Genomic DNA, 27,569 nt, shown 5'->3' with positions numbered 1-27,569 from the left:
CCTTTTTATCTAATTTTTTTAATTTACTTTTTAGACATTTCCTTCAAATGCATTAGTACTGTCATATAAGTATTCATCATAAAATAATCTGTGTGTTTTACACTTTTACAAATACTTTTCAAATAGGACCCTAAGTTTGCTGTAGTAAGTGAAATAAGCATACTATTTAAAATTTAAAAATGGAAGTCTGACATATTTTTAGAATTTTCTACTGCTTAAAGACTTTTATAGGCAGAGATAAATAATTTCATATCTTAAAAATTTTGTACACAAAACTTCCTCAAACATAATTTTAATTCAAAATGTTACCAATTAACTTTTTAAAAAAACGTTAAACAGATCAAAATGTGCTGGAAGGATGGTTAGTTTTTCCTGAAAAGAAAATGCAGTAAAATCAAGAAATAGTTAAATATTATAGATTAAAAGCTTGGGCTGTATGATTAGAAAAAAAGCACCGCTTTTTTTTTTTTTTTAGTAACTGCACACATATCTTCACATTTAGTTTTTAAGAATATCATTAAAATACAAATATCATAAAGTTTAATAAATGTTTCAATAAAATATTTTTCTATTTAAACACACACATACACATATAAATATTTAGGAAAGAATCATAGCTTCTGGTTACAGATGACAAATAATTCTCAGAGTCTTAGCCTTTCATTTGGCCTTATATACACTATCTTGAAAGTGGTAAGACATATATTTTTAATCAGTAGGTGTATAGTTAGGCCAGATTTTATTTCTAGTAGCTTCTCAAGTTTCCTTATTAGGAAGGTTAGTCAGTTATAAGAAACATAATTTAAGACTACTTTAATATCTGACACTTAAGTCTATTTTAGATATATATAGCACGTCTTTATAAAAATAAATATCTATTGATAGACACTTCATTTCTTACACCAAGTAGATAAATTAAAATATCCTAAATCACAATCTGAACTTTAAAAAAAACACAAAGAAAATCACAGTCATCAATTCAATGTGTTCAAATCAGATAGCCGCAGGATTCTGTTTACGTAGGACACACAAGTGTCAAGTTCAAGGCCTCTGAAATATATTTTCTACATCCCTCAAGCCTTGCTAAATAGACTTTTGGATTTTTAAGTTATTTATAATTTACTAGGGAGTTTTGGTATTTAGACTACAGACTTGAAATTAAACCAAAAATCATTAGTTCTTTTTTTTTATGTTTGTGTTTATCCTTTACATACTTTATATAGTAAAATACAGCAGGACAAGGCAAGCCATTACTCTTTAGAAGTTGTACACTATTTAGGTGATAAAGAGTTAAGAAAATTTTCAAGGTCTGCTAAAGAATTGTGAAGCCCATCATTCATGTCTTGACTTCTAAGAAATTTTTTAAGAGTATCTAAAGCAGTTAAGGCCTCATTTTGTGATGGTGCAGGAAGTTCCGTTCCCAGAGATGCTTCCTCCTCCTCTTCATCAGAGGTACAGCATCCAGGTTCATCAGACTTACTCTCTTTGGGACATACGGAATCGTCATTTGGTGCCACTTCGCACGTCTCCAGATCTTCGTCCAAGGCAGCATACTCCTCTACAGACAAACCTTCAGGGAAGTCTGCCTCAGTGCCCAGCGCCTGAGCAACAAAGTCAAGAGGAGCCTCTCCCTCTGCAGTTGGCGCCTCACTTTCTTCCTTTGGACATTTGAATCCTGCCTCTTCAAAGCTTTGAACAATAGTCTCTGTGGTTACAGCCCTCCAACAGAGGTGCAGTGTATCAACTGCATCTAGGAGCGAAAACATGAACTCTTTGCTGCCTTCAACGGAACTTAAAAATTTCTTGATAAGGCAATGCCGATATTTGATCTTAAGGCTTTTAATAACACCCTGTTTCATAGCTATAAATCTGGGAGATAAACATGACGGGAAGAAGGCTAACTCAATGGACTTGAGATTCTTTACCTCTGGATGTGCCGGTAAAGATTCCACAAAAATCACCACTCTGCGTTGCTGCGCTTGAAATTTCTCGTCAAGTTTCTGCATCCACTGCTCAAATATATCGGAGGTCATCCATGCCATTCTGTTAGCCTCATAATGCACAGGCAGCGACTTTATACCTCTGAAACAATGTGGATTTTTGTTTTTTCCAATGACAAGCAAAGGAAGCTTCTCTGAGCCGTCCATGTTTGTGCCAATCACCAGAGTTACTCTGTCTTTGTATAACTTTCCAACAGAGCATGTTTCTCCTTTAAATGCAAAGGTATTTGTAGGTAACATTCGATAAAGCAGCCCAGTCTCTTTTATATTAAAAACATTTTTAGGTTGATAATCGTTTAAATAATAAGGAAGTACATTTTGTTGCCAGACAGTCGAAGGGTCTACTGGTACACCTGTAGCTTCTGCAGGTTGAGCTCTGAATACCAAACCATACCTGGATTTAAAGCGATCCAGCCAACCATTACTGCACTTAAAATCATTATGGCCCAGTTTCTGGGCAAAATCATTAGCTTTTAGACGCAACATTGGACCATTAACTGGTACATTCAGACACTGCGCGATGCGATACCATCTCATTAACGCCTCTTCCAGATCAGTGTAAAAAGCAGTCCTCAGTCTTTTTCTCTTTGGATCAAATCTCAGAGATTCAAAGGCTTCTAGAACTTTGTCTTTATTCTTCATGATAGAAGACAGTGAATTTTTCTTTATTCCATACTCAGCTGCAATCTCTGCTTTTTTCTTGCCACTTTCCACTGCATTTATGATGTCAATCTTTTCCTCGATGGACAGACTTTTCTTTTTCTTCACTGTTACAGGAAGGGTTGGGGTGTCTGCAGGAGCTTCTGCCATCTCCACTGCTGCTTAGGAGAGATCTCTTACTTTCTGATGTCTGTTTCTTTAATTAAATTCGTTTTCCAGGATGATACAGGTTGTGGCTTCCTAGCTCACTACATTTATTAAAAGTTGGTATCTATCTAATAGCTTTTTCCCTCAGTAAACTTATGAATAAATATACTTTTCCAAAGGCTCTCAAGAAGAAAGATGTTAAATACAAGCAGAATATATGAGAAGAGAACTTTCCTCCCCAGGACCTTGTGCAGCTCAGTTTATAGTTTATTCAGAGTTCCAGGAGTCGAGTTAAAATAGAAATCTCATTATGTCAAACCTGTCCAGTCCTGCTGGTATATTTTTGGAACTTCAATCCTTTAAGATGATCCATTTTATCCATGCACACATTCAAGCTTCTATTAATTCTCCACAGGAGGCCCCAGAGATAAGAGGAAACATCGTTCAGAAATTTTCATGCAAAATGTTACTCATTCATTTCCAACTCTCTTCAGGGTAGAAAAGAGATGGGTAGAACTTCTAGAACTTCTAGAACATGCAGTGTATCTTGTCTCTTGAAAATGTAAAAAAAAAAAAACACATAATTTTAGAACTGTCAAGCGAATATGAAGAATTATTTGTCCTTACAGCAATAATTATGCTTTCAATAATAACAGAAAGAATGGGCCATGTTTTTGAAGACACAGTAACCAAAGCTTCTAGGAGAAAGGCTTACCTCCAAAGGGCCTCTCTGTACAAAGCTCTCTAGCTCTGCTCTGCGCATTTGAATTCTCCCCTGGCCTTTGAATCCTCTGTAATATATACTTCTTAAATAGATAAATTTAATCTGTTTTGAAAATGTGGCCTTACCAAAATTAAAGAACTAAAAATGACGCTGGATAGATCTCTTGGTGGCTATTTTTTCCACGAGGACACAGACTGCACCCTCTGACTTCCCTAAACGAAAGACACAGCCAGACAGTAGTCACAAGGTCCAACTTTTAATAGCGCGTGGAGACAGTCTGCTTCACGGGAGTCTGGTGGAAGACGCTTCACTAAAACATTGAGTGACTGAGAATTCCATTTTTAAAAAAGTGAAAACCCATTCTACCCAGAAGTTTAAAAACCCAACAACTTTTGTATTAACTTGACATGTTAGCTGAATGTACACAGATGAAAAATACTTGAGGAAACGCACAGAATAGGCAAATTATGAGAGAAATAATGCAGAAAAAGCTAGACTAAGAAGGGAAGTAGAGTGACCCTGGGTCTTAACCTCTACTTCCTATGTAAATAACTGACTGTGGAGCCAGACAGGTATGGACTGGGAAGTGACTCTCCACTTAGTACTTAGGTGACTCTAGGTCATCTACTTAACCATTGAAATTCTCTTTTCTATAAAGGGGGGTAACTACAAGGGCCTGCCTCGAAGCCTTACTGTGCATTAAAGGAGTGGAAAGAAGTCGGCAAGGCATTTAGCATCTTAAGAGAGTGTGCAACAAACGTATGGTGATGATCTCATTATCTTCTCTCTCTTGTTTTTTTCACTATGTGAATCTAATCTACAATTCAGGAATTTTAGGAAACCCCACTTGCCAATGGAAGCAAGGATCTCACTGCGAATACATACTGAAAGCAAACAGTACTGAGAGCAGTCCCAGCGCTCCAGCCCGGCTCCCCTCCAAGTCAGTCAGTTTTGCTTGCGCCTCCTGCTGCCTAGCTGACGACAAGCTAATCTGATGAGCGGTGTTAATCTACCAGGTGAAAGCATGGGCACCATTCATTCTTTGTGTTGTGTTCCCAGGTCCCCAGGCATCTTCAAGCACAAACATTTTTGACAAAACTCCTTGTCAGAATTCGTCTGCCCTTGTTGTTCAACTCAAAAGAGTAATTTTTATCATAGGGATTACAACCATGAAAGGAGTTTGAAAAAAATTACTGTTACCCAGAGCTTTAGTTTCCCAATTGCTTTACTATCCATACTGCAAGTAACTAAGGAGGAAGGTAAAAGTGAGTTTGAATGCTTACCCAGTGATAATGTGGCTGAGCCAGCCTGGAGTCCAGGTGTCTAAATGTCAAGTGCACACTCTTCTTGCTACCGCTACATAGCCGTATCCTTGAGTCACATGGATGGGGCCTCCTCCACAGTTACAAAGTCTGTGCTCCCTGAACCAGGCCGGCTCAACATTTCTAGTGTCTATCCAAAACTTAAAAAACAAAAGCAAAAAACCCCGCAACATCAGTCCTCCATGGAAGGACAGGCCATTCTGAATTCTGTGAACACAAATATTCAACCATTAGAGGAGGTTTACTTTTCTAAGTAAATAAGATTTATCCATTCAACTAAAAAACCAAAAATTGTGCTTATATATGGGATCTTCCTGTACATTTCCTTGCTACTTCCTGTTAATCTGCAATTATTTTAAAATTTTCTAAAAAATTAAAAAATATTTTATTATTAGGAAAATACCAATCTTCAAAAACTGAGGTAGTGAGAACTATTTTTTCAAAAAAAGACAAATCAACCAAAACTACTCTCTAGGAGAAAAGTCAATCTCCTAGCTTCTCCATTCATACTTTTTTTCTGTCTACCTTATTTCATTTGTCAGAAGTAAATGCTATTTCAAATAGCAAAGCTTTAAGAAAAAGTTGCTTGAAATTCTTCTGACCCTATTTTAGTAAAAGAAATATAACAATCATAATCAGAGATGATTATCTTGATCAAACTGAAAATAGTGATGTATCTTTATTTATGAAGATAAATTTTCCCCTGAGTAAACAGCTGTCAAAGATACAATTTTCCACAGCAGGATACAACAAAACTTTATTCTTAAAACAATTACATTTCTAATGCCAAACCAGATAAGCCAGATTTTTCCCCTAGGAAACAATAAGGTAATAATGCTGTCTCATCCATGATGCTGACATTTCTCCAGTCTTGCACAGAATGACATTTGGGATACTTATTTATTTATTTTTTTTGCAGGGAATAATGGCAAAAGTTATACATCTCAGAAGTACTCATCCTCCCAATTAAGCTCATTAATGATTCTCCCCCTTGCAAACATTATAGTAGATAAATGCTGTATTACATTTTAGGGAATATTTGCTCTTTATCAACAGTTAAGCTAACCAAAGAATGGGAATGTCTAATTCACTGATAAAGATGCCCAATGAACACCAAACAAACGCATCAACCCTACTACCAGTAAGTGCAACATAAATCTTTTAAACAGGAGATACCTTTTTATTTTTTGTTCTTGTCTATCAGAACTAGAATATCTTGTGTTTGTCAGGGTACAGTAACATAGGTTTCTAGGAGACATTTAAATTGGTTACAAAGCCTATTGAGGGCAAATTAGCAACACAACACAAAAATCTTAAAAATGTGAATAGCTTTTTACCTAGGAATTCTATATCTAGGATTTTATCCCAAAAGATCATGGATGTAAAAATAATTTTGTACAAATCTATTCATTCCTTGTTGCTACACAACAAATTATCATACACTTAGTGGCTTAAGACAACACTCTACATGGTTCTGTTGGTCAGTAGTCCAGCTGGGTTCAACTGGGTCACCTGCTTAGGTTGAGTCAAGATGTCAGGCAGAGGCCAGGCTCCCATCTGGAGGCTGTGGGGAGAATTTTTGTCAAGCTCATTCAGGTTGGTGGCAGAATTCAGCTCCTCGCTGTGGTGGGGTCGAGGGCTCTGGGTTTTGGTGTTGGCTGTTTGCCAAGGGCCACTCTCAGCTCCCTTAGGAGGTGCTCTTCACTTCAACAGCAGTGAACATTCTCCCGCAGAATCTCTCACACTTTGAATCTCTGACCTCCCGCACAGACACCAGCCGGAGAAAACCGCTTGCTCCTAAAGGGCTTGAGTGAGTAGGTTAGGCCCACTCAGATTTCTTCCTTCTGATTAATTCAAATCCACTGATTAGCAGCCTTAATTCCATCATCAGACTGCTTTGCATGTAACATAACACAATGTGGGCGTGATCTTGTTAATGGGAGGGAATTACACAAGGGTGAGGGCATCTTGGAACCTACCTATCACACCAGAATATTCTTCACGTTGTTGTTACATAATTACATTCAAAAGTGGAAATAGCCTAAATGTACAATGACAAGGGTTAGTGAAATACATTAAGGAATACCTATAGGCTGAAACACAATTAAACATACTAGAGACTCATTCATGACATGAGGAAAATTCCATGATATATTAAGGGAAGCAGAGAAAATATAAAACAATATGCCAACAAATACAGTATCTACTGAAAACTCTATGAGGTTAGCGGTTCACAGCTACTCGCTCCTACAGAGCTTGGTGTCACAAGCAGCAAGTTCTCAATGACAACCTGTTCTTGTTAAATACATGAAGAAAAAAGACATCAATCAAAATGCCAAGTGCTCCCGCTAGGTAACTTAATTATGAATAAGTTCAGTTTTTTTCCTTTCATAGTTAAAAAATGTGTAACTCTAACAGCCAACTTTAAACCAATATTACGAAACCTAACGCTGGCGTTCTTCCCTTCAGAGTTTCTAGAGGGTAGTAAGTTACTCGCCTCTTGCCAAGCGCTTACTCTCTGACAGAATCAACCACTTTCCAAACTTCAAGCACTCGAGTGCTCACTGTTTTCCAGACAGACACTACATCCACTTCACCCTGCCTGTTCCATGACCCTAAGCAGCAGCCGTTGCTGGATTCTGGAACGGGCCAGGTGTGTAGTGGATAATAAATTTTTATAATCCAAGCCACGTTATTCAGTTTCCTGGTGCTGCGAGAGAATAAAACCAGTCCAAAGTTCAGTCTCCTAAAAAGGATCTGACTTATCATGGGAACCAGACATGCAGAGGCAGTAACTGAAGGCAGACTTAAATAGGGGCTCAAAGGAAGGCATGCAGGACTAAGGAGGTGAGAAAAATGAGTTCTCATAGGGAGCGTAACCAATGGGGTCGTAGGAGAACTAACACTGAGCTCAACCACAGGGCTAGGGCAGGAAACAGCGCTGCTGCTAAAAGTGCGGAATAAAACAGAGAGGGAAATCACAGCTGAAGCCCGTTAACCAGTTCTACCTCACTAAAGCTTTACGCCCATACCTACACTGATATCCACATCTGTGAGTTTCCTAAATGAGCACGCTCCCGCCACTATGCAAAACAGGTGCACTGGAAAGCAAGACTGGGGCAAGCCTCGCTAAGCTCATAGGGCCCGGATGAGGAAACAGACTTCAGCCAGTCAGTGTGCCACAAGTGGCAATAGTGCAAGAGTGACAGGATCATAGAGGAAGCTTCCCTCAGTTATCAGAATAAACGCTTAGGGGAACTCCTCTACTTTTGTTTATTTAACATGATGTATCTACTCAGCGTGAGAAAGAGAGAGCATAAAATCTCTCCTCTGTTGGTTTACTCCCCAGAGGCAGCAGCCAGGGTTGACAGGCTGATGACAGAAACTCCCGGCACTCTGGGATGGGGTCTGGGCATTCCGAGCATCAAAAGCCAACCCTGTCTCCTGTCCTTAGAAACTAGTGATCCTGAGAGCCCTCCCCTCACTGTATTCTTCAGGTGTACAGGTGGCGTCTGTGTGTAACTGAATGAAATGTGCATGTGCCCACCGTACAGCTTTTGACAGATGCTACGCAGTTCTAGTAACTCCACTGTACGTCATCGCTTAGTGCACTAGTTGGGGGCTTCTTACAATGTTCCATTATTTAGCATCCTCCTATTGCAATACAGGACTTGTTTCCAGAGCGATTACAATGTGTGATCAGCATGCTAGATCTCTCTCCATGAAAAGAGAAGCAAACAGTGATACGATTTTTGAGATATCACCAGAATTTTCAGAGAAAAGATCTGAAGATAGAATTTTCTTCTATCCTCCAGAAAATAACATTGACAAGCAACAGTCTTCAACATCTAAACCAGAGATAGTTGGCTACACACACAATTAATTGATTCAGAGAGGAATTAAAAAACAATACCCTTTAACTGGTTGCCTCCTTCCCTTCTTGGTCACTGACAGACTACTAGAATTCCCCACTAGCCCTGCGAATAAGGAGTACCCAACTTTTCAAAAGCAGAAGAGCCAATGATAGTGTAATGGTAAATGAGCAGGTGACCTCCATATCTAAGTGTAATTTTCTTATCTCTTCAAATGCCAACTGAGAGAAAAGCAGCAATCTTCTGTTCTTTCTAACAGAGTGAGCGGGCAGAATGTCCCAGGCTTGTGGGGAGGGGAGTTACAGCAAAGAAGAAAGGACGGGAAAAACAGCCACCACCTAAGCAGGGCCAGGTTTAAAATAAGATATTTTGGCGCGGTTCTGTGGTGGTGGGTGCTGGCATCCTACATGGGCCCCGGTTCTAGTCCCGGCTGCTCCACTTCCAATCCAGCTCTCTGCTAAGGCCTGGGAAAGCAGCAGAAGATGGCCCAAGTCCTTGGGCCCCTGCACCCGTGTGGGAGACCCAGAAAAAGCTCCAGGGTCCTGGCTTCAGACCGGCTCAGCTCCAGCATTTGTGGCCATTTTGGGAGTGAACCAGCGCAAGGAAGACCTCTCTCTCTGCCTCTCTGTAACTCTGCCTTTCAAATAAGTAAATCAATACATCTTTTTTTTTTTTAAATAAGATCTTTCAGTTAGCATCAAATTTTCCCCCTCAATCCAAAGATCACTGGCTGCTGTTCCTTAAAATGAAGGAAGAATTCCACTTTTTCTACCACCAGCTGAAGCAGCTTCCTATGTTTTCTCAGAGACAAGCGTGCTGACTTCCCTCAGGGCAGTAGAAATCACGGAACGATTAATCCCGTGTATGGCCTTGCGCAGTGAAATACTGTGGATGAGGATTAACCATACTCAGTGCCACACTCACTGGACTGAGGGGTACCCAACACAACTAATGGCATCTTCACAGAGCAGAAGTTAGCTCCAGGGTCCTCAGACTCTCTCACCGAAATCAGCAGTAGCTGTCAAGGAAAGGATCCTTGGGAAGGCCAATCACTATAACCGGTGGGCATCGTTCTAATATAAAGACACACTTGACTAACTTTAGGAGCCTAATATCCCCAAACCAAGAGGTGGTGGGCAGGCAGCCATAGGCAACAGCCAGATGTCCTAGTTATCCACACCACGCAAGCTCACCGTCTCCTCTTGCAAGCCATCCCTTTGCAGCCTGCGGACTAACACGTGTTCTCAGCTACAACTTCTGTAGCTCCTACTCAGTACGAGCAGTGACCATTCTAGGTCGGGATTCTCTGTTTATCACTGAGAAGTCTAACGGGCGGGCTCCAAACCAACAGAGTGGTTTTGACCAGGGAAATCCACGGTAAGCTCTGCGATGGAAGTTACAGTTTGAGTGCGTGGCGTGTGTGTGTGTGCGCACTCACTTCTTTTTTCTGCTGTTAAAGACAGAGCCTTGTGAGATAAGAAAGGGTGCTTTACACTCAGACTTATGATTTGGGATTTCAGTGCTGTTTTCGGAAGAGGTATCTGGAGATCTGAGACGATATTGCTATGTTTCCAACATTTGTGGTGTCTTAGGTATTCACTATCCCTGAACCTGCGGAAGAGAGCCGTGCAGGGATATTTTATTAGGCTGAAACTTCCTGGGAACCGGCCGAGGCAGAATTCTGCCTTTGGGCACTGTAGTCAGCTAAGGTGACAAGGGAGAGATCCAGATCAAAGGCTAAGTCTCACCATGTGCACAGTCGCTTTCGCGTTTCTGCAAGCAAAGCGGGGGTCAAAATGAGCAGCGGAGGCTGTCCAAGGAAAAGCAGCCCAGGAGTCCGGAGGGTGGACCGACTGTCTGCCCTGCAGGGAAAGGAGCCCCGAGCCAGGGTTCCCTCCCTGCAGCGCAAGCAGGGGAAGGGCTCGGAGAGAGGGAACTGTTCAGTAGTTACTGCAGAGAGCTCAGCGATCTATTTAAGATGCAACAGGGCGAGCAAACAAAGTGGAGCCCGGTCACCTATACAAGAAAGGGACGGGCAGGAGAAGTGTTAGGGACCCACTGTCGGCGAGCGAGACGAACCGAAAGCGATCCGAGACCGAGCAAGAGCTAAGAGCCGGCGGGCGTGGGGGTCACTCCCAAGGGAGTGGGCGCGCCAGGCGCTCGCACCCCGTCCGCGCCCTAATGCCCACATTCTCTCCACCACCTCAGCCCACCCCGCGGGGCTGGAATAAGCTTCTCCGTGGCCGAGGAAGCAGCTCTGGCTCGTCTGTGGCTGCATGGCGGTGAGCTCCCGCCGCCTCCACACCCTCCCGGCACCGGCTCACCGTCTGTCTTGCTGAAGTGGGGGACGCCTAACGCGTGAGGCCGGGAAGTGTGAGAAAGACGCGGTGCTGAGGGCTCCTGGAGACCTCCGCCCCCTCAGACCATGCTGGCGAGCCCTTCCGCCAGCTCCCAACTCCGGCCGCGGCCTCCGGACCCACGCATAAGCTCCTCCACAAGTCAGCCAGAGAGTCACCCGGGCAACCGGCACCCGCGGAGCCCCGGATGTGGTTGCTAGGGCCGCAGCGGGAGGGGCGGGGCCAGCCTCCAGGAGAGGGGCGGGGGGGGGCCAGAGGGGAGGAGGCGCGCTGGCACCATCGAGACGTGGCTTCGCCGGGCCGGATTTAGGGAGAGAGAGGCCGGCCTGGGCCCAGGACAACGCTACTTCCGGTCCCCTCACTTCCGGCTTCGCCGCTCTGGGTCCCGGTGCTTGGAGGCCGGCTTGGGAGGTCGCTTGGCGAGAGCGTCCTCGGCGGTTGGTCCGTGTGAGGCTGTGACAGCTGCAGTCGCTCCCCGCCCCCGAGGATCCGAGGTGTGTCGTGGGGGAAGGGGAAGTCGGAAAAGGTCCGGGTTGGCGTTTCCGCTCGCTCCTCGCCAGCGTCGAGGCGATTCCCGGAGAGCAGCGGCGGGGGTGATCCTCGGCTGGAGAGCCGCCGGCTTCCCCGCAGACAGGTGGGGGCGGAGCGGGCCCGGCCGGGGCAGAGGCGGGCGAGGGATGGACGGGTCGCGGTGCTTGGCGGGGCGGGCGCGTTGCCTCCGCCGCTGCGCGCTCGGATGGGGCACTTCTGTCGCCGAGCGCGCGCCGTGGCTGCCCGACTTTCCTCTCCTGCCCCTCTCGGAGCGTGCCCCCGAAGCAGTGGAGCGAAGGGGCAGGGCCGGCCCTTGGAGGGCTGCACCCTCCGGGCTTTGCATGCATTGGGTGGGTAAGGGGGTCGCAGGCTCCAAGCCTTCTTGACCAAGTAGCCGAGGGGACAATCTTCGAGTTTGGTGGCCAACTTTTTTTTTTTTCCTTCCCCCCCCTCCTCTCCCGCAGTGAGAAGGGAGAGAGTGATACCCCTCGGAGGGGGTCCCGGGGCAGTGCAGCGGGGAGGAGCCTTGTCCGTGGAGTGTCCCAAGCCGGCCGTGCTTGTGCCGACGTCCAAGGAGTGTGGGAAGTGAGTTGTGCTGTCCTCTTCTGGCTTGTTCCCCCTTGCCAAGTTACCACTGGTTACGTGTCTCGGAAAAGGAAAGTGTTTTTTTTTTTTTTTTCAATAGTTCTTAGACGCCAGGCGTTTTTTTCTTTTTCTTTTTATTATTGCTTCCTTTTTTTTTTTTCTCTTATCTTCGTTTTGAGTCCTTTGATCTCAAAAAGTTTTGAACTTTCGACACTTCCTGCAGATCCTTTAGCCGCCTCCTTGGGATTTCTCTGGTCCCCCTCGTCCCGTCTTTGTTTTCTCCCAGATGAAGGTACGGACCTTCTCCAGCTCGGTTCTTGTTTGGTAAGAGGAGAAATGGAAGATTTCCACACTTTTCGTAAGCCTAAGCTTTCGCGCTTTCACCTCTATAGGCATGTTCCTGCTGGCCAGTTAACTAACTTCGCTGTCGGAGAAATGCGCCCCAGAAATGGTTACGTCAGGCTTCCCTTAAGGCTGCACGAGTTGGCCGTCTCCTTGCTGATCTCTCAGAGCCACAGCAGCTGACTGTGTTTTAGTGCAGTTTCACTGTCCTGTGGGGGTGGTGCTCTCTTTGCTCTGTGGGATCCAGGTCCTCTCAGTCACCAAGTCTGCATCTCATTATCCGAGAAAAGAAGGTATTTCTCATGTTGTATGGGCCTGTCTCAGATTGACAGATTGGTGTTCCTTGGATTATGGTTTGCCTTCATCCTGACTCATGACTCGGGGTCTGTGGTCTAAGCTTCCGGGACTTGCAGGGTCTTCCTCACCTCCACCTTGGAAATTCTGTGCAGGGTTCTGTTTTCCTGCACTTTGGGGGAGAATGGCAGTTCTTCATATCAGATTCGCAAAAAGAGATCTGCAGCCTCCAGCCAGATTAGAAACTTCTGCCTAGGGTCTCGTTAAGTTAGTGGAAACGGTTTTTCATGAAACTGTCCGTTTTCCCACTGAAGTGGCTTGTTCTGGGGCCCTGGAGAACAGAAAGCAAGGATCGCAGCTGATACTGCAATCTGAAATCTCGACTGCTGCAGAGCTTCAGTGTTTCTAAATTCCTCCCTAGACTTAGAGAAGGAAGTGGGACTGCCTGCTTATTCAGTTCTTGATTTGTGGTTTTGAGGTTTCTTTTTAGGGATGGCTGGTTGTAGCCAAAACTCTGGATTTATAGATGGATGTGTTTATCATTATTGAATACATGTTGAGTATCATCAGCCTCCTAGGCATAGTTCACAGTAAAATGTTTGGGTCCTGGGTGGACTTTGCCTTCATTTTCCTGCCTTTAACTCTGGGCATCTGCCTTGAGTTTTGGCTTTGCCACGAAGGGCAAACAAGGTGTTGCAGGGGTGTGAGCCATAAGCGTTTGTTGTGTTCCTACCCATCCTGACGTCCCTTTTCCTACATGAGGTATTTTAATGATTATTTTTCTCCTGTGGTTGAGTTAGTATCCCTCCCGGCCTTAATGTAAGTGTTAGAGTGCCTGTTTGCATTTACTGATTTGGTTGTGAAGTGTTTGTTGATTGAAGATGGAAATTCTAAAGGTACTTGATGCTTGTTACTGAGAATGTTAGAACCCGAAGGAACCTATACAACCTATTCCAGTGTTTTTAAAGTCACTTAATTTCTTCTGTTCACAAAATAATTTTCCATTTGTCTATCACCTTCACTTGGAAGAGAGGAAAACGTAACTTTGTAAAGAATGGGTTATGCTCAGTTAGCTTCCTTCTAAGGTGATGACAAATTCAGAAGATAGATTATGTCTACACACAATAACAAGTGATTTGTTTGCTTTGCTGTGTACCAGGCATTATGCTAAATGCTTTACATGGTTATCCCACCTGATCCTCCCAGCAGCCTTGTAAGGTGGCTGTAATTCTCCTAGCTGAAGAAACTGAAACTGAACGGCTACCTGAAGCAGAAGGGATCTCTCAGAGTTACACCAGGGAGCTAGGATTTGAATGTGGGTTGTTTGATTACAGACTACTACCGTAAATGGCCTTTACCACATTTCCATTACATTCCTTTTTGGCCTGAGTTGGGGATATCTCATCTGCTTTTCTATCAGACACTAAGAAAAGGTCTTTTCCTTTACTTAAACTTCAATGGATAAACACCTGGTTTAATGTTACACTAAAAAAGTATGACAAAAAGAATCCAATTTGGACAAGGAGGACCATGGGATGATAGTCAATAGAATTTTCTCACCAGTGTGGATGTAAGTCTGTGTGGTATGTGTAGCAGTTATGACACAGGAGGAGTGGAAAATCTGAAAATGAAGGTTATAAGTAATAACTTGATACTGTTAGAGCCTGGGAGCATAAATAAATTTCTGAATGACAAATGTCTAGAAGGAGTAAATTCAGCAGGGGACTTAAAATGACATGGCTGTGGATGAAAAACTAACACTATTTGTACAGACGGGAAAATGAGTTGTCCCACATAACGTGGAGGGTGATGACTTACGAGACGAGGGAAGTCTGAATGTCAGATGCCTGCCAGCGTTACTTCTGGAATGTATGGAAAAGTCTTTATAACCTGAGGATCTGAAACTAATCTTGTTACCCTTGGTTTCTGCTGGTTTTAGACAGTCAAGGAAGCCACAGAATAGCTCTTGCAGATTTTTAAACTATTCTTTACCAAAAAAAGTACATTTTAAAAATATTTTTGAACGTATTTATTTGAGAGAGAGCACTTCCATCTGCTGGTTTACATCCCACATGGCCACAACGGCCAGAGCTGGGCCTATCCGGAGCCAGGAGCCAGGAGCCAGGAGCTTTTTCCGGGTCTCCCACACGAACATGGGGGCCCAAGGACTTAAGGCATCTTGTACTGCTTTCCCAGGCCACAGCAGAGAGCTGGATTTGAAGAGGACCAGCCTGGACTTGAACTGTCCCACTATGGGATGCTGGCACTGCAAGTGGCGGCTTTACCCGACATGCCAGAGCGCCGGCCCCCAAAAGTGTATGTTTTCTTTCTCCTTTCCTGTTTGTCCCTCCATCTCTCATTCCCCTCTCCACTGTTTCTTCTAGACCTTTGTCTTAGGATGGACATAAGGCAAGTGTTGCATAGCTCCATTAGCAGTAGATTCCTGAAAAAACAATGCAAGGTCTCTGTATGAAGTACTGTTGTTCCCTTTAATAAACATACTTATTTAAATAAAAAGGGCTTTTCAGAGTAGACAGTCTGCTTGGAAATTCACTTCTGGTACTACTGTCAATTCAGGGTGAGACCTACAGAAGCCAAAAGTTGTTGCTTGCCTTGTCACTTCACCTCAGTGGCTAGAATCTGAGTAACTTTGGGTAGTTGGTAAAAATTAGATCCTCTTTTGAATGACAAAGATTTGTCACCAAAAAGAGTTTTTAGAGCATTTTGGGTTTTGAAGGTAGTTGTAAAACTAGTAGTTGCTCAAATCTTCTGTGAAAATATGGCAGTATCTTTGCCATATTGTCACCTAAGATAAAAGCTTTTGTTTTGTTTTGGTATATCTGTGATGGCATTGGACTAGCTGTCCTTGGTGTTCAGGCCTGATCCTCTTTGATTTTTGGGGAAACAGTGACATACTCCCTTTGGAGCAGGATCGTAAGAGCAGAGAGTTGGTGGTGAGGCCCAAGTCATCCAGTGAAGGGAGTCAGCTGGCCAACTCCGATCTGTTGACATGACACAGTGTTGGAGAGCAAGGCTTCTACACTCCTCCTACGTTATGTCACACACAGATAGTGAGGTTTGTGTGGCAGACTATAGCTGGAACCTCTGCAGCTTCCGGTAGGGGATGCAGGGGTGGGTCAGTATTTCAGTACATCTGGAAATCATTCTTGGCGCCATGATTGGAAAGCTTTGGCCTAAGGAGGGTTTAATACCTTCTGTTTGTTTAGTATGTAATAATTGACAAGGCGCTTTCACATATGTTTTCATTTTATTTGACAGCCCTGTCAGATAGGTAGAGCAGATCATGTTATCATGTTGGAAAAGAAAAAATTGAAATTTAGGTCAGGTGCTTTGTATAAGGTCAAACACTTAACAAGGGGTGGGTCAGGAACTCAAAGCTTGGGTTGGAGAGATTAAGCCAGGGGCCTGTCCCCTCTAGGGTAGCCAGGACCCCATCTGCTTGACTTCATAGTCCTTCCTTTAGTCTCTAGGGCAGTGCAAGGCATGTGAAACCCCATAATAGTTAGTATTGAGTGACGCTGTGGCTGGGCATTGCTTTGGAGCTACTATATATGTTACTAGATGTATTTTTTTTAATTAACAAATGGAGAAATATGTGTGAAAGTCAGAAATTGATAGTCTGAGTTCAGCCAGCTAGTCAAAGGAGAAGCATAGGCTTCGGAATCGAAGTTGTCCGACTCTGAAGCTTGTGGTCCTTTTACTGTATGGCCTAAATAATTGGGCATAGAGATTGGGGTCTCGTGTGGGTTCCTCAGGGGATGCTGCTGGTGGCACTGGTGAGGGAGGTAGGCAACGGGAGTTAGGTAGTTTTCAGGTAGGGTTCTGTTTTCTTTTTTTTTTTTTTTTAAGATTTATTTTATTTATTTGAAAGAGTTACAGAGAGAGGTAGAGACAGAGAGGTCTTCCATCCACTGATTCACTCCCCAGATGGCCACAATGGCTGGAACTGCGCCAATCCAAAGCCAGGAACCAGGAGCTTCTTCTGGGTCTCCCATGTGGGTGCAGGGGCCCAAGCACTTGGGCCATCCTCCACTGCTTTCCCAGGCCACAGCAGAGAGCTGGATGCAAAGAGAAGCAGCCGGAACTCGAATGGGTTGCCCATATGGGATGCTGGCGCTTCAGGCCAGGGCTTCTAACCTGCTGTGCCCCAGTGGCAGCTCCTCAGGTAGTTCTAGAGAGAATGGCCCTCTGAGAGGATTTTTGAGGCCTTGGTGGGGGAGAGGGTGGGTGTCAAAGAGAAAGGTGGCATAACTCAGAGTAATATGGGCCATTGTTGCTACAAGGTACTCATAACAAAAGGGTTAAAAATATAGCTCCTCTTTATATGTGGTAAATGTTAATTGTAGACTCTTTCTTAAAGATAGGCTTTTAGATGATTTTTTTGTGTGTGTGTTTCCCCATTTTTCTGTACTACATAGTACTTTTAAACATTTTAAAGTACTATATTATATATTCTTGAAATAAAAATCAATAAGCAGATGGAATGAAAAATTTCTGTTTTCTCAATTTTCCATCTCTTACACTGTTTCCCAGTTAATTTGAAAAATAGTTGAAAAGTAGTTGTTGGGAACAGTTGAAATACATGAGGAAGTTGTAAGCTTGCTGCCTGATACTGTAGCTACTAACTGCATGTGACGGCTTAAGTTAAAATAAAAAAAAGTTTGCACCAGTACGTTTTAGTAACCACAGAGGATAGTGGCTACTTCATTGGGCAGTACAGATTTAGAGCATGACCAACAGCATTGTCCAGTCCTGCTAAAACTTGCCTATACCGTAGAACTAAGATTATAAAAATGTTTTCTTTGGTGCCTAGCAAGTTTTTAAAAATTTTAGTTGATGAAATGTTATTGCCACGTTTTCTCTAAGCTTTCTGTTCTAACTAAATCCAGATGGTCAAAGTCTTAACGTTTTTCTTGGCTATTTGGGGATTATAGTTAGCTGCTTGTCTAGGATAAAAATGTCAGCTTTTCCAGGGGCTTGAGGGTTTTCTATCTCCTTTGAGCTGTAGATCTGTATCTTGCTGTCTAGTCGACACCTTCTCTTAAATACCTTAAAGATAGCTCAAATGTAGTGTGTCTAGAATGAAACTGATTTCTCCCTCCTTCTCCACCAAAATCCTAAAACATCACTTACTGTCCTTTTTTTCAGTGAAGTATGCCATTATCTTTGCATTATAAAGTCCAGAAAATGTGTGAGCCTTCCCGCATTCTTCCTCACACATGAAGTAGGTCAACAACTTTTGTTAATCTTAGTTTCTAAATGTCTCTTAAATCTGTTTTTTCCTGTTTCCATGACTACCGACCACTGCTTAAGTGTGTTAACATCATCTTGCCAGACAATTCCACAGCTTCTTCCATTCTTGTCTGCTCTCTTCTCTTTTGGCTCCTCTCTAATCTGTTACCCATCCCAAAGACTCACGAATTTGTTTAAAAACACATCTGATTGTCATTGTCCTGCTTTGTCTCCTAATGTGCCCTCTCATTGCTTCTGGCATAAAAGTGAAACTCCTTAACAATGAAGAGTTCTCCAACCTCCCCTGGTATCGCATTCTGTATAACTTTCCCTTTCATCCCTGCTTGCTGCCTTTAGTCCTTTGTACTTCTCATTAGTTTCTCTGTTACACAATATGAATAGTGAAAATAAAAAGATTCCTGCAAGCAGCTGATTTTGTTACTTGGTTAAATATCAGTTATGGTGGTGCAGATGGGCATAGTTGAATATCAGTTAGGTTGACTCTTACATTGTTTCTCATTACTCCAAGTAATTGGGAATTACTGTATGTAAAGTTTTATTTAGGGACTGGTGGTGTAGGGCAGTGGATAAAGCTGCTGCATGCGATGCTTGCATTCCATATTGGAGTGCTAATTTGAGTCCCAGCTGCTCCACTTCTCAAATAGCTCCTTGCCAGTGTGCTTGGGAAGGGAGGAAAATGGCCCAAGGTCTTGGCCCCTGGCCAGCCACGTGGGGACACCCAGATGGAGTTCTGGGATCCTGGCTTCAGCTGAGCCCAGCCCTGGCTGATTTGGCCGTTTGGGGAGTGAACTAGTAGATGGAAGATATCTCTGTCTTCCCTCTCTGTTGCTAGGCCTTTCAAATAAATAAAGTAAATCTTGAAAAAATAGTTTTATTTATTTTGATTTGAAAGGCAGAGCTACGAAGAGAAAGATACACACACATACACACACACAGAAAGTTGTGCAAGGGAGATTCTCCATCAACAGATGGTTCACTCCCCAAATGTGTATAACAGCCGAGGCTGGCCAGGATGAAGCCATGAGTCTAGAACCCCAAATGGATCTCCCACGTGGGTGGCAGTAACCCAAGTACTTGAGCCACCACCTGCTCTCTCCCAAGGTGTACATTAGCAGGAAGGTGGAATTGGAAGTAGAGCTGAACCTTGAGCTCAAGGACTTTTTAAAAAAGATTTATTTATTTATTTAAAAGTCAGAGTTACACACATAGAAGAGAGGCAGAGAGAAAGAGACAGAGAGAGAGGTCTTCCATTCGCTGGTTCACTCCCCTATTGGCCACATTGGGCAGAGCTGCGCTGATCTGAAGCCAGGAGCCAGGGGCCTCTTCCGGATCTTCCATGGGGGTGCAGAGACTCAAGGACTTGGGCCATCTTCTGTTTTCCCAGGCCATAGTAGAGAACTGGATCGGAAGTTGAACAGCTGGGACTCGAACTGGTGCCCATATGGGATGCCGGCACTGGAGGCGGTGGCTTTACCCGCTATGCCACAGTGCTGGCCCGCCCAAGGACTTTTTTTTTGACAGGCAGAGTTAGATAGACAGTGAGAGAGAGAGAGAAAGGTCTTCCTTCCATTGGTTCACCCTCCAAATGGCCGCTATGGCTGGCGCACTGCACCGATTCGAAGCCAGGAGCCAAGTGCTTTCTCCTGGTCTTCCATGCAGGTGCAGGGCCCAAGCACTTGGGCCATCCTCCAATGCCCTCCCGGACCACAGCAGAGAGCTGGACTGGAAGAGGAGCAACCGGGACAGAATCCGGCACCCCGACTGGGACTAGAACCTGGGTGCCGGTGCCACAGGCAGAGGATTAGCCTAGTGAGCTGTGGTGCTAGCCCCCGCCCAAGGACTTTAATGTGGGATGCAGGCTGCCAAAACAGTGTTTTTCTTTTCTTTCTTTTTTTTTTTTGACAGGCAGAGTGGACAGTGAGAGAGAGAGAGAGAAAGGTCTTCCTTTTGCCCTTGGTTCACCCTCCAATGGCTGCCACGGCCGGTGCGCTGTGGCTGGCGCATCGTGCTGATCCGAAGCCAGGAGCCAGGTGCTTCTCCTGGTCTCCCATGTGGGTTTAGGTCCCAAGCACTTGGGCCATCCTCCACTGCACTCCCGGGCCATGGCAGAGAGCTGGCCTGGAAGAGGGGCAACCGGGAAAGAATCCGGCGCCCCGATTGGGACCAGAACCCGGTGTGCTGGCACCACTAGGTGGAGGATTAGCCTAGTGAGCCGTGGCGCCGGCCTAGAATTCTTACCTGGTAAAATCTGATAAAAGTTCTTCCATGGTTTCCTTTTGGATAAGTGTATTCTATTTGGTTTTGTAGAAATCAGAAGTTTGTTTATATAATAAAATCAAAACAGCCCTGAACAGTTAGGTGAATCATAACATCAGGGGATATTAATTATGTATTTTTACAAATTCCAATTAGTAATTCACTTTGTAAGCCTTTGGTCTTTACACTCATTAGTTAATGCATGCCTTTGACTGGTTCATAGATGTAAAACCCCAGTGATGACTTAAGACATTTTTGGATTCCAGTTTAACAGAGCTGCAAGGCCTAAACATTCATGGGAGTTTGTAGCAGTAATTCATCATCCTGTTTTTAAAGAAAACTTTTAGAGATAACTGAATTTGTATAAAGGTCAGAAAATGTGTATCTTGAATTGCACAGATTAGAAGTCAGCTTTTTAAATATCACTCCCATGAAGGTAAATATCAATTATGAGCGAGCATATCTTTTTTAAAAATGTGAAGTTAATCAGAGTGCTTAACAATATGAATACCACAGATCGAGTACCTGTCTGTCATTTTCTGAAGTCCAATTCGGTGTCTTCCTGTCTGTCTTGGGTTATTTGGTCTTCTCTAGAGCTGGATGATGGTGGTATACTTTCCTAATTGGAGCTACTGTTTAACGTAGGAGAGCTGATGCTAGCTCCTGTTTCCCAAGTAGAGGACAGCAAGAACTGCTTTAACCTCCTCTCATTTTTCGTCTCACTCTTCACTGTCTCTTGAGGTTCCTTCCTCCTTCCATTCTGGCACAGTGGAAGCGATTTCTTCCTTCCATCTAAGGGTAATTCCTCTACCATTGCTCAGTATTTCTTAGTTATTGAAAACGTTCATTTTGATCAAATTTAGACCTTCATAATAGTTAAAAAATAGTACACGCATATTTTCCTTAGTGCTAACGTTATATGTAACCACAATTATCAAAGTAGGAAATTAACATTGCTGTAATGTTAATTAATCTACAAACCTGCTTAGAATTAAAGCAAATTTTCAACTCCTGTCCTTTTTCTGTTCCAGAATCCCATCCAGAAACCCACATTGAATTTAGGTATTTCTCTGTAGTCTACCAGTCTATAAGTTCCTGATACTTTGCTTGTCTTTCATGACTTTGGAAGGATACTAATCAGTTACATTTTAGAATGTCTCCTAGTTACTGTTTGATATTTTCTTGTGATTGGAGCAAGCTTTGGCATTTTTGGCAAGAATACCAGAAAAATATTGTTATGTCCATCTCGATTCATTATTTGAGTATTAAGCAGTTCATCATATCAGTATGTCTAATTACTTGTGACTTGGTTAAATTGGGTTTAATGTTTTTCCACTGTGAAGTTGCACCTTTTCCCTTTTTAGCTGATAGGTATTTTTTTTTTAAAATATTTATTTATTTATTTGAAAGTCAGAGTTACACAGAGAGAGGAGAGGCAGAGAGAAAGAGGTCTTCCATCTGCGGATTCACTCCCTAATTGGCTGCAATGGCGGAGCTGCGTCAATCTGAAGCCAGGAGCCAGGAGCTTCTTCTGGGTCTTCCATGCAGGTGCAGGGCCATCTTCTACTGCTTTCCCAGGCCATAGCAGAGAGCTGGATCAGAAATGGAGCAGCCGGGACTAGAACCGGCACCCACATGGGATGCCGGCACTGCAGGTGGCAGCTTTACCCTCTATGCCACAGTACCGGCCCCATCTGATAAGTATCTTGTGGGAGATATTTGGGGACGGCAAATCCTGTTTCTCCTCATACTTTGGCCCTGTAATTTTAGCATCTATCAATCAAATGCATCTTGCATGTACCATTAGTGATGTTTGTCTCTGATGGTGATTCAGTTTCTTCTTTCCATTCTATATATATTTATTCTATGATTTTTTTCCCCAAAGAAACCGTTTATTTAATGAGTACAAATTTCATAAGTACAACTTTAGGAATATAGTGATTCTACCCATCATACCCGCCATCCTGCTCTGACTTCCACACCACCTCCTCCTCTCTCTCCCATTCCCATTCTCCATTAAGAAAAAAAAAAATAGAACTGTTTCTCAACAGTCAGGACAAGGGCTGTTCAAGTCATTGCTTCTCAAAGTGTCAATTTCACTTCTATGGATTTCCTTTTAGATGCTCTGTTAGTTATCACAGATTAGGGAGAGCATATAGTATTTGTCCTTTTGGGACTGGCTTATTTCACTAAGTATGATGTTTTCCAGCTTCATCCATTTTGTTGCAAATGACTGGATTTCATTTTTTTTTTTTTATTTTGACAGGTAGATTTATAGACAGTGAGAGAGAGAGAGAGAAAGAGAGAGAGAAAGGTCTTCTGTTGGTTCACTTCCCAAATGGCTGCTACGACTGGTGCTGTGCTGATCCGAAGCTAGGAGCCAGGTGCTTCTTCCTGGTTTCCTATGCGGGTGCAGGAGCCCAAGGACTAGGGCCATCCTCCACTGTCCTCCCAGGCCACAGCAGAGAGCTGAACTGGAAGAGGAACAACCAGGACTAGAACCCGGCGCCCATATGAGATGCCGGCGATGCAGGTGGAGGATTAACCAAGTGAGACACGGCGCTGGCCCCTGGATTTCATGTTTTTTTTTTTTTTTTTTTAACCATTGTAGTATTCCATAGAGTACATATCCCATAATTTCTTTATCCAGTCTTCAGTTGATGATGCTTTTTTTTTCTAGTGTGGACCATTAGGGTCTCCTGGTTGATTCCTGGGTTCTTTCTACAAAACTTGTGTTTTAAATTTTCTTATTTTCTATATTAGGAGATGTTCCAGCCTTGTCTTGTATATTTTCCTGCCCTAGCCTTATTAAAAGAGCCTTGGTTCTTTATTGGAGAATGGTATTTAGAGACCAAGATCCGGTACTTCTTGTTACTGGAATGTCATTGCTTCTAGGTCACAGTGGACAGGATTAGGAAAGTCAACTCATGCATGCTTATACATATATTAAAAACCATGAGTTGTATTTTAATTCCAGTTCAATGCCATAGGGTTCATTTGAACATTTCTCTTTATTTATAAGTTTTTTCTGTAACAATGAGAAATCCAGGTCTCGGTATCTACATTCTTCTCTCTTCTCCTACCTTTTCCTGGGTTGTTAATTTATAATGATAGAGATTAGATTCATTTGGTGCTGTCCCTATACTATTTTGAGTTACCACCATATCCTGGATAGCTTTAGTTGTTTGATTTTAATGAAATTTTTATTTTTGAAGGATACATGAAAATTCCTATGCTTCTAAGAGTCAGGATTATTACAAAGTGTGTGTGTGTGTGTATACCCCCTTCTTGTCCCTGCCTTGTTCCATTTCCCACTGCTTTCCACCCTTTTCTCATCTGCTCCTGTGGGTAATCTGTCTCCCTTGTTTGTGGCTTATCCTTGTTGTATTTCTTCTTGTCCAATGAGCAGAAACTTTTTTTTTTAATATCCCCTTTTATTCTTACATAAGTGTAGTATACCATAGGTTTTTCTTTTTCTTTATTCAGTTGGCTTTTTTTCAATTAACAGTGTAGTAGACTCCCCTGAGAGAATATGTTCCAAGACCTCCAATAGATAACCTGAAACCTCTCATAATGCAGAACCCGACATATGCTGTTATTTTCCCCTGTGCATGTACATATTTGTGATAAAGCGTGCTTTATAAATAAAGCACAGTAAAAGAATAATAACTAATAATAGAACAATTATACTGTAGTGTGATAAAAGTTATGTGATTGTGGTCTTTCTCTCAAAATATCTTGTATTTTTACCTTTTCACTTAAATGCACTTTTTTTTTTTAAAAAGATTATTTGAAAGGCAGTATTAGAGGGAAAGAGAGGGAGAAGGGAAGAGACAGAGAGAGAAAGAGATCTTGTATCAGCTGATTCACTCTTCAAATGACTACAATGACTGGAACTGGACTTTGTTGAAACCAAGAGCCTGGAACTCCATCTGGGCCTCCCACATAGGTGGGAGGGTCCAAGCACTCTTCTGCTTTCCCAGGTGCATCAGCAGAGAGCTGGATTGGAAGTGGAGCAGGCAGGATTGAAACTGGAGCTCATATGGATGCCAGCGTTGTAGGCAGTGGCCCAACCCACTGTACCACAAAGATGGCCCCTCATGAAGCACTTTATGGCCTCTCTTTGTCATACTTGAATTGGCAGCACCACTACTCTTGTGCTTTGGGGCCATTATTAAATAAAATTAGGGTTACTTGAATGTGTGATGCTGTGATACTGGGACAGTCTGATCACTGAGACATTTGCCAAGTGGCTGAATGTAATGTGGGAGGCATGGATGCACTGGACAAAGGGATGTTTGTGCCCCGGCAAGGACTCTGACAGGGCGTGGGAATTCACCACAATTGTCAGATGAAAGCCAGGAATTATTTCTGGAGATTTTTATTTGATATTTTAAAACTGCTCTTGATCATAGGTAACTGAAACCGCAAGAAGCAAAGCTGCGGTGAAGGCATGAATGCCGTTAGCCCCGGAATTCTCTGTCGCAGATACAGAGACGTTTTCTGTGTTCTCCACGGTTGCATAGGTAGATGTACTATAGTTATTCAGTCATTTCTCTACAGATATGTAGGATGTTCTGAGTATTTTATGAGTACTGAGATGCTGCCTTGTTTTTTTATGTCATTGGATGTTGTCATCCTGTCCAAGAATCAGGGTTGTCTTTTTCTTTTGCTCAAGTCTTCTTTAGTGTCTTGTGTTTAAATTTTTTTGCATATGGGTTTTACGCACTACTTAGTTTATTCCTAAATATTTAATCTTCACTGTTATTGTAAATGGGATTTTCTTTGCCATTTTGTACCGATTATTACTTTTGTATATGAAGACTATTGATTTTTACATGTTGATTTTGTATCTTCTGACTTTACAGAATTCTTTTATTTTTGAGTTAGTTTCCCATTGATTCCCTGGGACTTTATTCAAGCATACTATCATATTATCTACAAATACAGAATAGTTTTACTTTTTTTTTTTTTTTTTAATTTATTTACTTATTTGAAAGGCAAAGTTACAGAGAGGCAGAGGCAGAGAGAGAGAGAGAGAGAGAGAGATCGATCTTCCACCTGCTGGTTCATTCCCCAGAGGGCCACAATGGCCAGAGCTGTGCTATCTGAAGCCAGGAGCCAGGAGCTTCTTCCAGGTCTCCCACATGGGTACAGGGGCCCAAGGATTTGAGCCATCTTCTGTAGCTTTCCCAGGCCAAAACAGAGAGCTGGATCAGAAGTGGAGCAGCTGAGACTTGAATTGGCACCTATATGGGAAGCCCCCCTGCAGGTGGCGGCTTTACCTGCTACGCCACAATGCCAGCCCCTATTATTCTTTCAATTGATTTTTCTTAACATTAGATCAGTTAATACCTCTAGTACAATGTTGAGTAGTAGTGGAAATTGTGGGTATCTTTGCCTTACTCCTGATACCAGTGGAAATCCCTTTGCTATTTCTTTATATAAAATAGAAAATGGTTATAGGATTAAAATATATATCTATTTTATATTCAGAAAGTACCTCTTAATCCCTATTTCCCTGAGTGTTGAATTTTGAATGAATATTGAATTTTGCCAAGTACATTTCCACTCAGTGTGTGTGAAGAAAATCATGTTTTCTCTTAGATTTATGAATATAATATATATTTATAGGTATCCTAATTGATTCTCTTGATCCTGTGCTCCTGGGATAAATCCATGTGGTCATGTTGTATTATTTTCTTATTGTGATATTGATTCTACTCATAAATTGTAAATTTGTTCCCTCCGGTGTATTTCAAGAATAAAGATGTGTTCTTTGCGGTGTAGTGACTACCATAGTTTCTTGTAATTTTTTTTTTACTTGTGTATAGTCTTCTCCCTGATTAGATTAAAGTGCTTTTAGAGCCTGAACTTAACACTTTCATATTGTCCCATCTTGATCCTTAGAGTAATTCAGTATAACTAGACAAGTAGAAAAACTTTTTTCTTTTCTTTTTCTGTTGAACAGATTTGACTTTCAAGAAAGGTAGTTACCAACTTAGAATTGGTAAGGCTGGAAGACAACTGGGTCTTCTGACTCCGGTTAATGTTTTTGTACCAGTTTGCCACTTCTGTATATGGGACAATGCCATGCACAATAGTTCTTTAATTAAGCCAAGATACCATGAATCTGTGTGGCAAGCTTTACGTAGGATTTAGAGCTAGATAATTTTCTTTTAGCCTAAAAGTCAAAGATGATTTCTGTTTGGCAAATATGTATTAATTGCAGAGGATTCAGCATTCTTTATGATTTAAAATAATTTGGCTGTTTATTTGGTAAAGTGGTTTTGTAGCTATATGTAGTCCTGAGAAACTAGAGAATTATGTACCCTGTAATTTTCTTAGTTCATGGATTTGATTTTCTGTGATCAGATCTCTGAATCTACACTATTGAGAGATGATCAGGGGAAGTTTGATGCATGTGAGCTCATGAAAGATTGATAGCACAGCGAATGCTGGGATTGCCAGTTGTTTTGTCTGTGTCAATGTCATAGGTGCCAAACTGGAAATTTCCTGCTCAACAGAGTGTGAAGCTTATATGACAGTGATCTGAAGGAAGCCACTGCTAAGTAATGGATTGTTCAGATTTGTCTATAAATTAGCATTAAACTCCATATTGGGTATTCCCCCTTTTTAGCTATACCCAAATGTGCAGCATCCACAGGGAGTACTATAACAATTGAAAGAAAAAAAAAAAAAAAAGGCAAATGATCAGGAGTCCTGGCTCCTCTTCCAATTCCGGCTTCCTTCTAAGAGGCAGCAGGTGATAGATAGCGCAAGGATTTGATCCCTGCCACCTGTGTGAGAGACCTAGCTGGAGTTCCTGGCTTTGGCCTGCCTCAGGCCTGTCTGTCGGAGACATTTGGAAAGTGAACAGTGGGTGGAAAACCTCTGTCAGTCTGTCTCAGTCTCTGCCTGTCTTTGCCTTTCAAATAAATAAAGAAAAAAATTAACTAAAAAAACCCCCATTTATTGCTCTGTTAACTTGTACCTCTGGTTTTATGGATCAGATTTGCTCACAAGAAGAAATAGTAGCCTAATAGAGGAAAGTTTCAAATAAAATGCAGAATAATAATGGATGGTACAGTTTATGAATTGTGGCAGTTCTGAGGAGCGCCAGCCAGGAATACCAGTGGAGGTATATGCATTTGAGCATGTGAGTGATGATGGTCCCTTTAGACCAAAGGCCTAAAGAAATTATA

The 27,569-nt window shown here is 42.6% G+C and overlaps 2 protein-coding genes across 45 annotated transcripts in view; one reads left to right on the top strand and one right to left on the bottom strand.

Annotated features, from left to right (window-relative positions):
• Window positions 1–276: 276 nt before the first annotated feature.
• On the bottom strand, window positions 277–11,188 carry TIGD4 (tigger transposable element derived 4). Of its 7 annotated transcripts, none has more exons than XM_051819978.2 (4): window positions 11,050–11,188; window positions 6,833–6,894; window positions 4,815–5,060; window positions 277–3,360 (listed from the first exon to the last, which is right to left on the bottom strand). In XM_051819978.2, the coding sequence occupies exon 4, from the start codon at window positions 2,808–2,810 to the stop codon at window positions 1,272–1,274; it is 1,539 nt and encodes a 512-aa protein (XP_051675938.2). In that variant the 5' UTR covers window positions 2,811–3,360; window positions 4,815–5,060; window positions 6,833–6,894; window positions 11,050–11,188; the 3' UTR covers window positions 277–1,271. The 7 variants fall into 7 exon arrangements, with proteins under 7 accessions (XP_051675938.2, XP_051675939.2, XP_069903485.1 ...); XM_051819979.2 differs by having other exon boundaries at window positions 4,815–4,993; XM_070047384.1 differs by lacking the exon at window positions 6,833–6,894 and adding an exon at window positions 6,366–6,417 and having other exon boundaries at window positions 11,050–11,185.
• Window positions 10,082–27,569, top strand: part of ARFIP1 (ARF interacting protein 1) — a 138,090-nt gene continuing 120,602 nt past the window's right edge. For 6 of the 38 annotated variants that reach the window (XM_070047398.1, XM_070047411.1, XM_070047395.1 and 3 more), the window contains exons 1-2: window positions 11,439–11,576; window positions 12,078–12,198. The gene's annotated coding sequence lies outside the window, so the exon portion shown is untranslated. Of the gene's footprint in view, window positions 10,103–11,438; window positions 11,717–12,077; window positions 12,199–15,030; window positions 15,151–27,569 lie in introns of those variants that run through there. The other 32 variants (XM_070047393.1, XM_070047401.1, XM_008267313.4 and 29 more) reach the window with 14 other exon arrangements.

This window comes from Oryctolagus cuniculus, chromosome 8 (genome assembly GCF_964237555.1).
Source record: "Oryctolagus cuniculus chromosome 8, mOryCun1.1, whole genome shotgun sequence".
Classification (NCBI taxonomy): domain Eukaryota; kingdom Metazoa; phylum Chordata; class Mammalia; order Lagomorpha; family Leporidae; genus Oryctolagus; species Oryctolagus cuniculus.
Note: the sequence above shows the minus strand (reverse complement) of the source record. Positions and strands in the feature narration are given on the sequence as shown.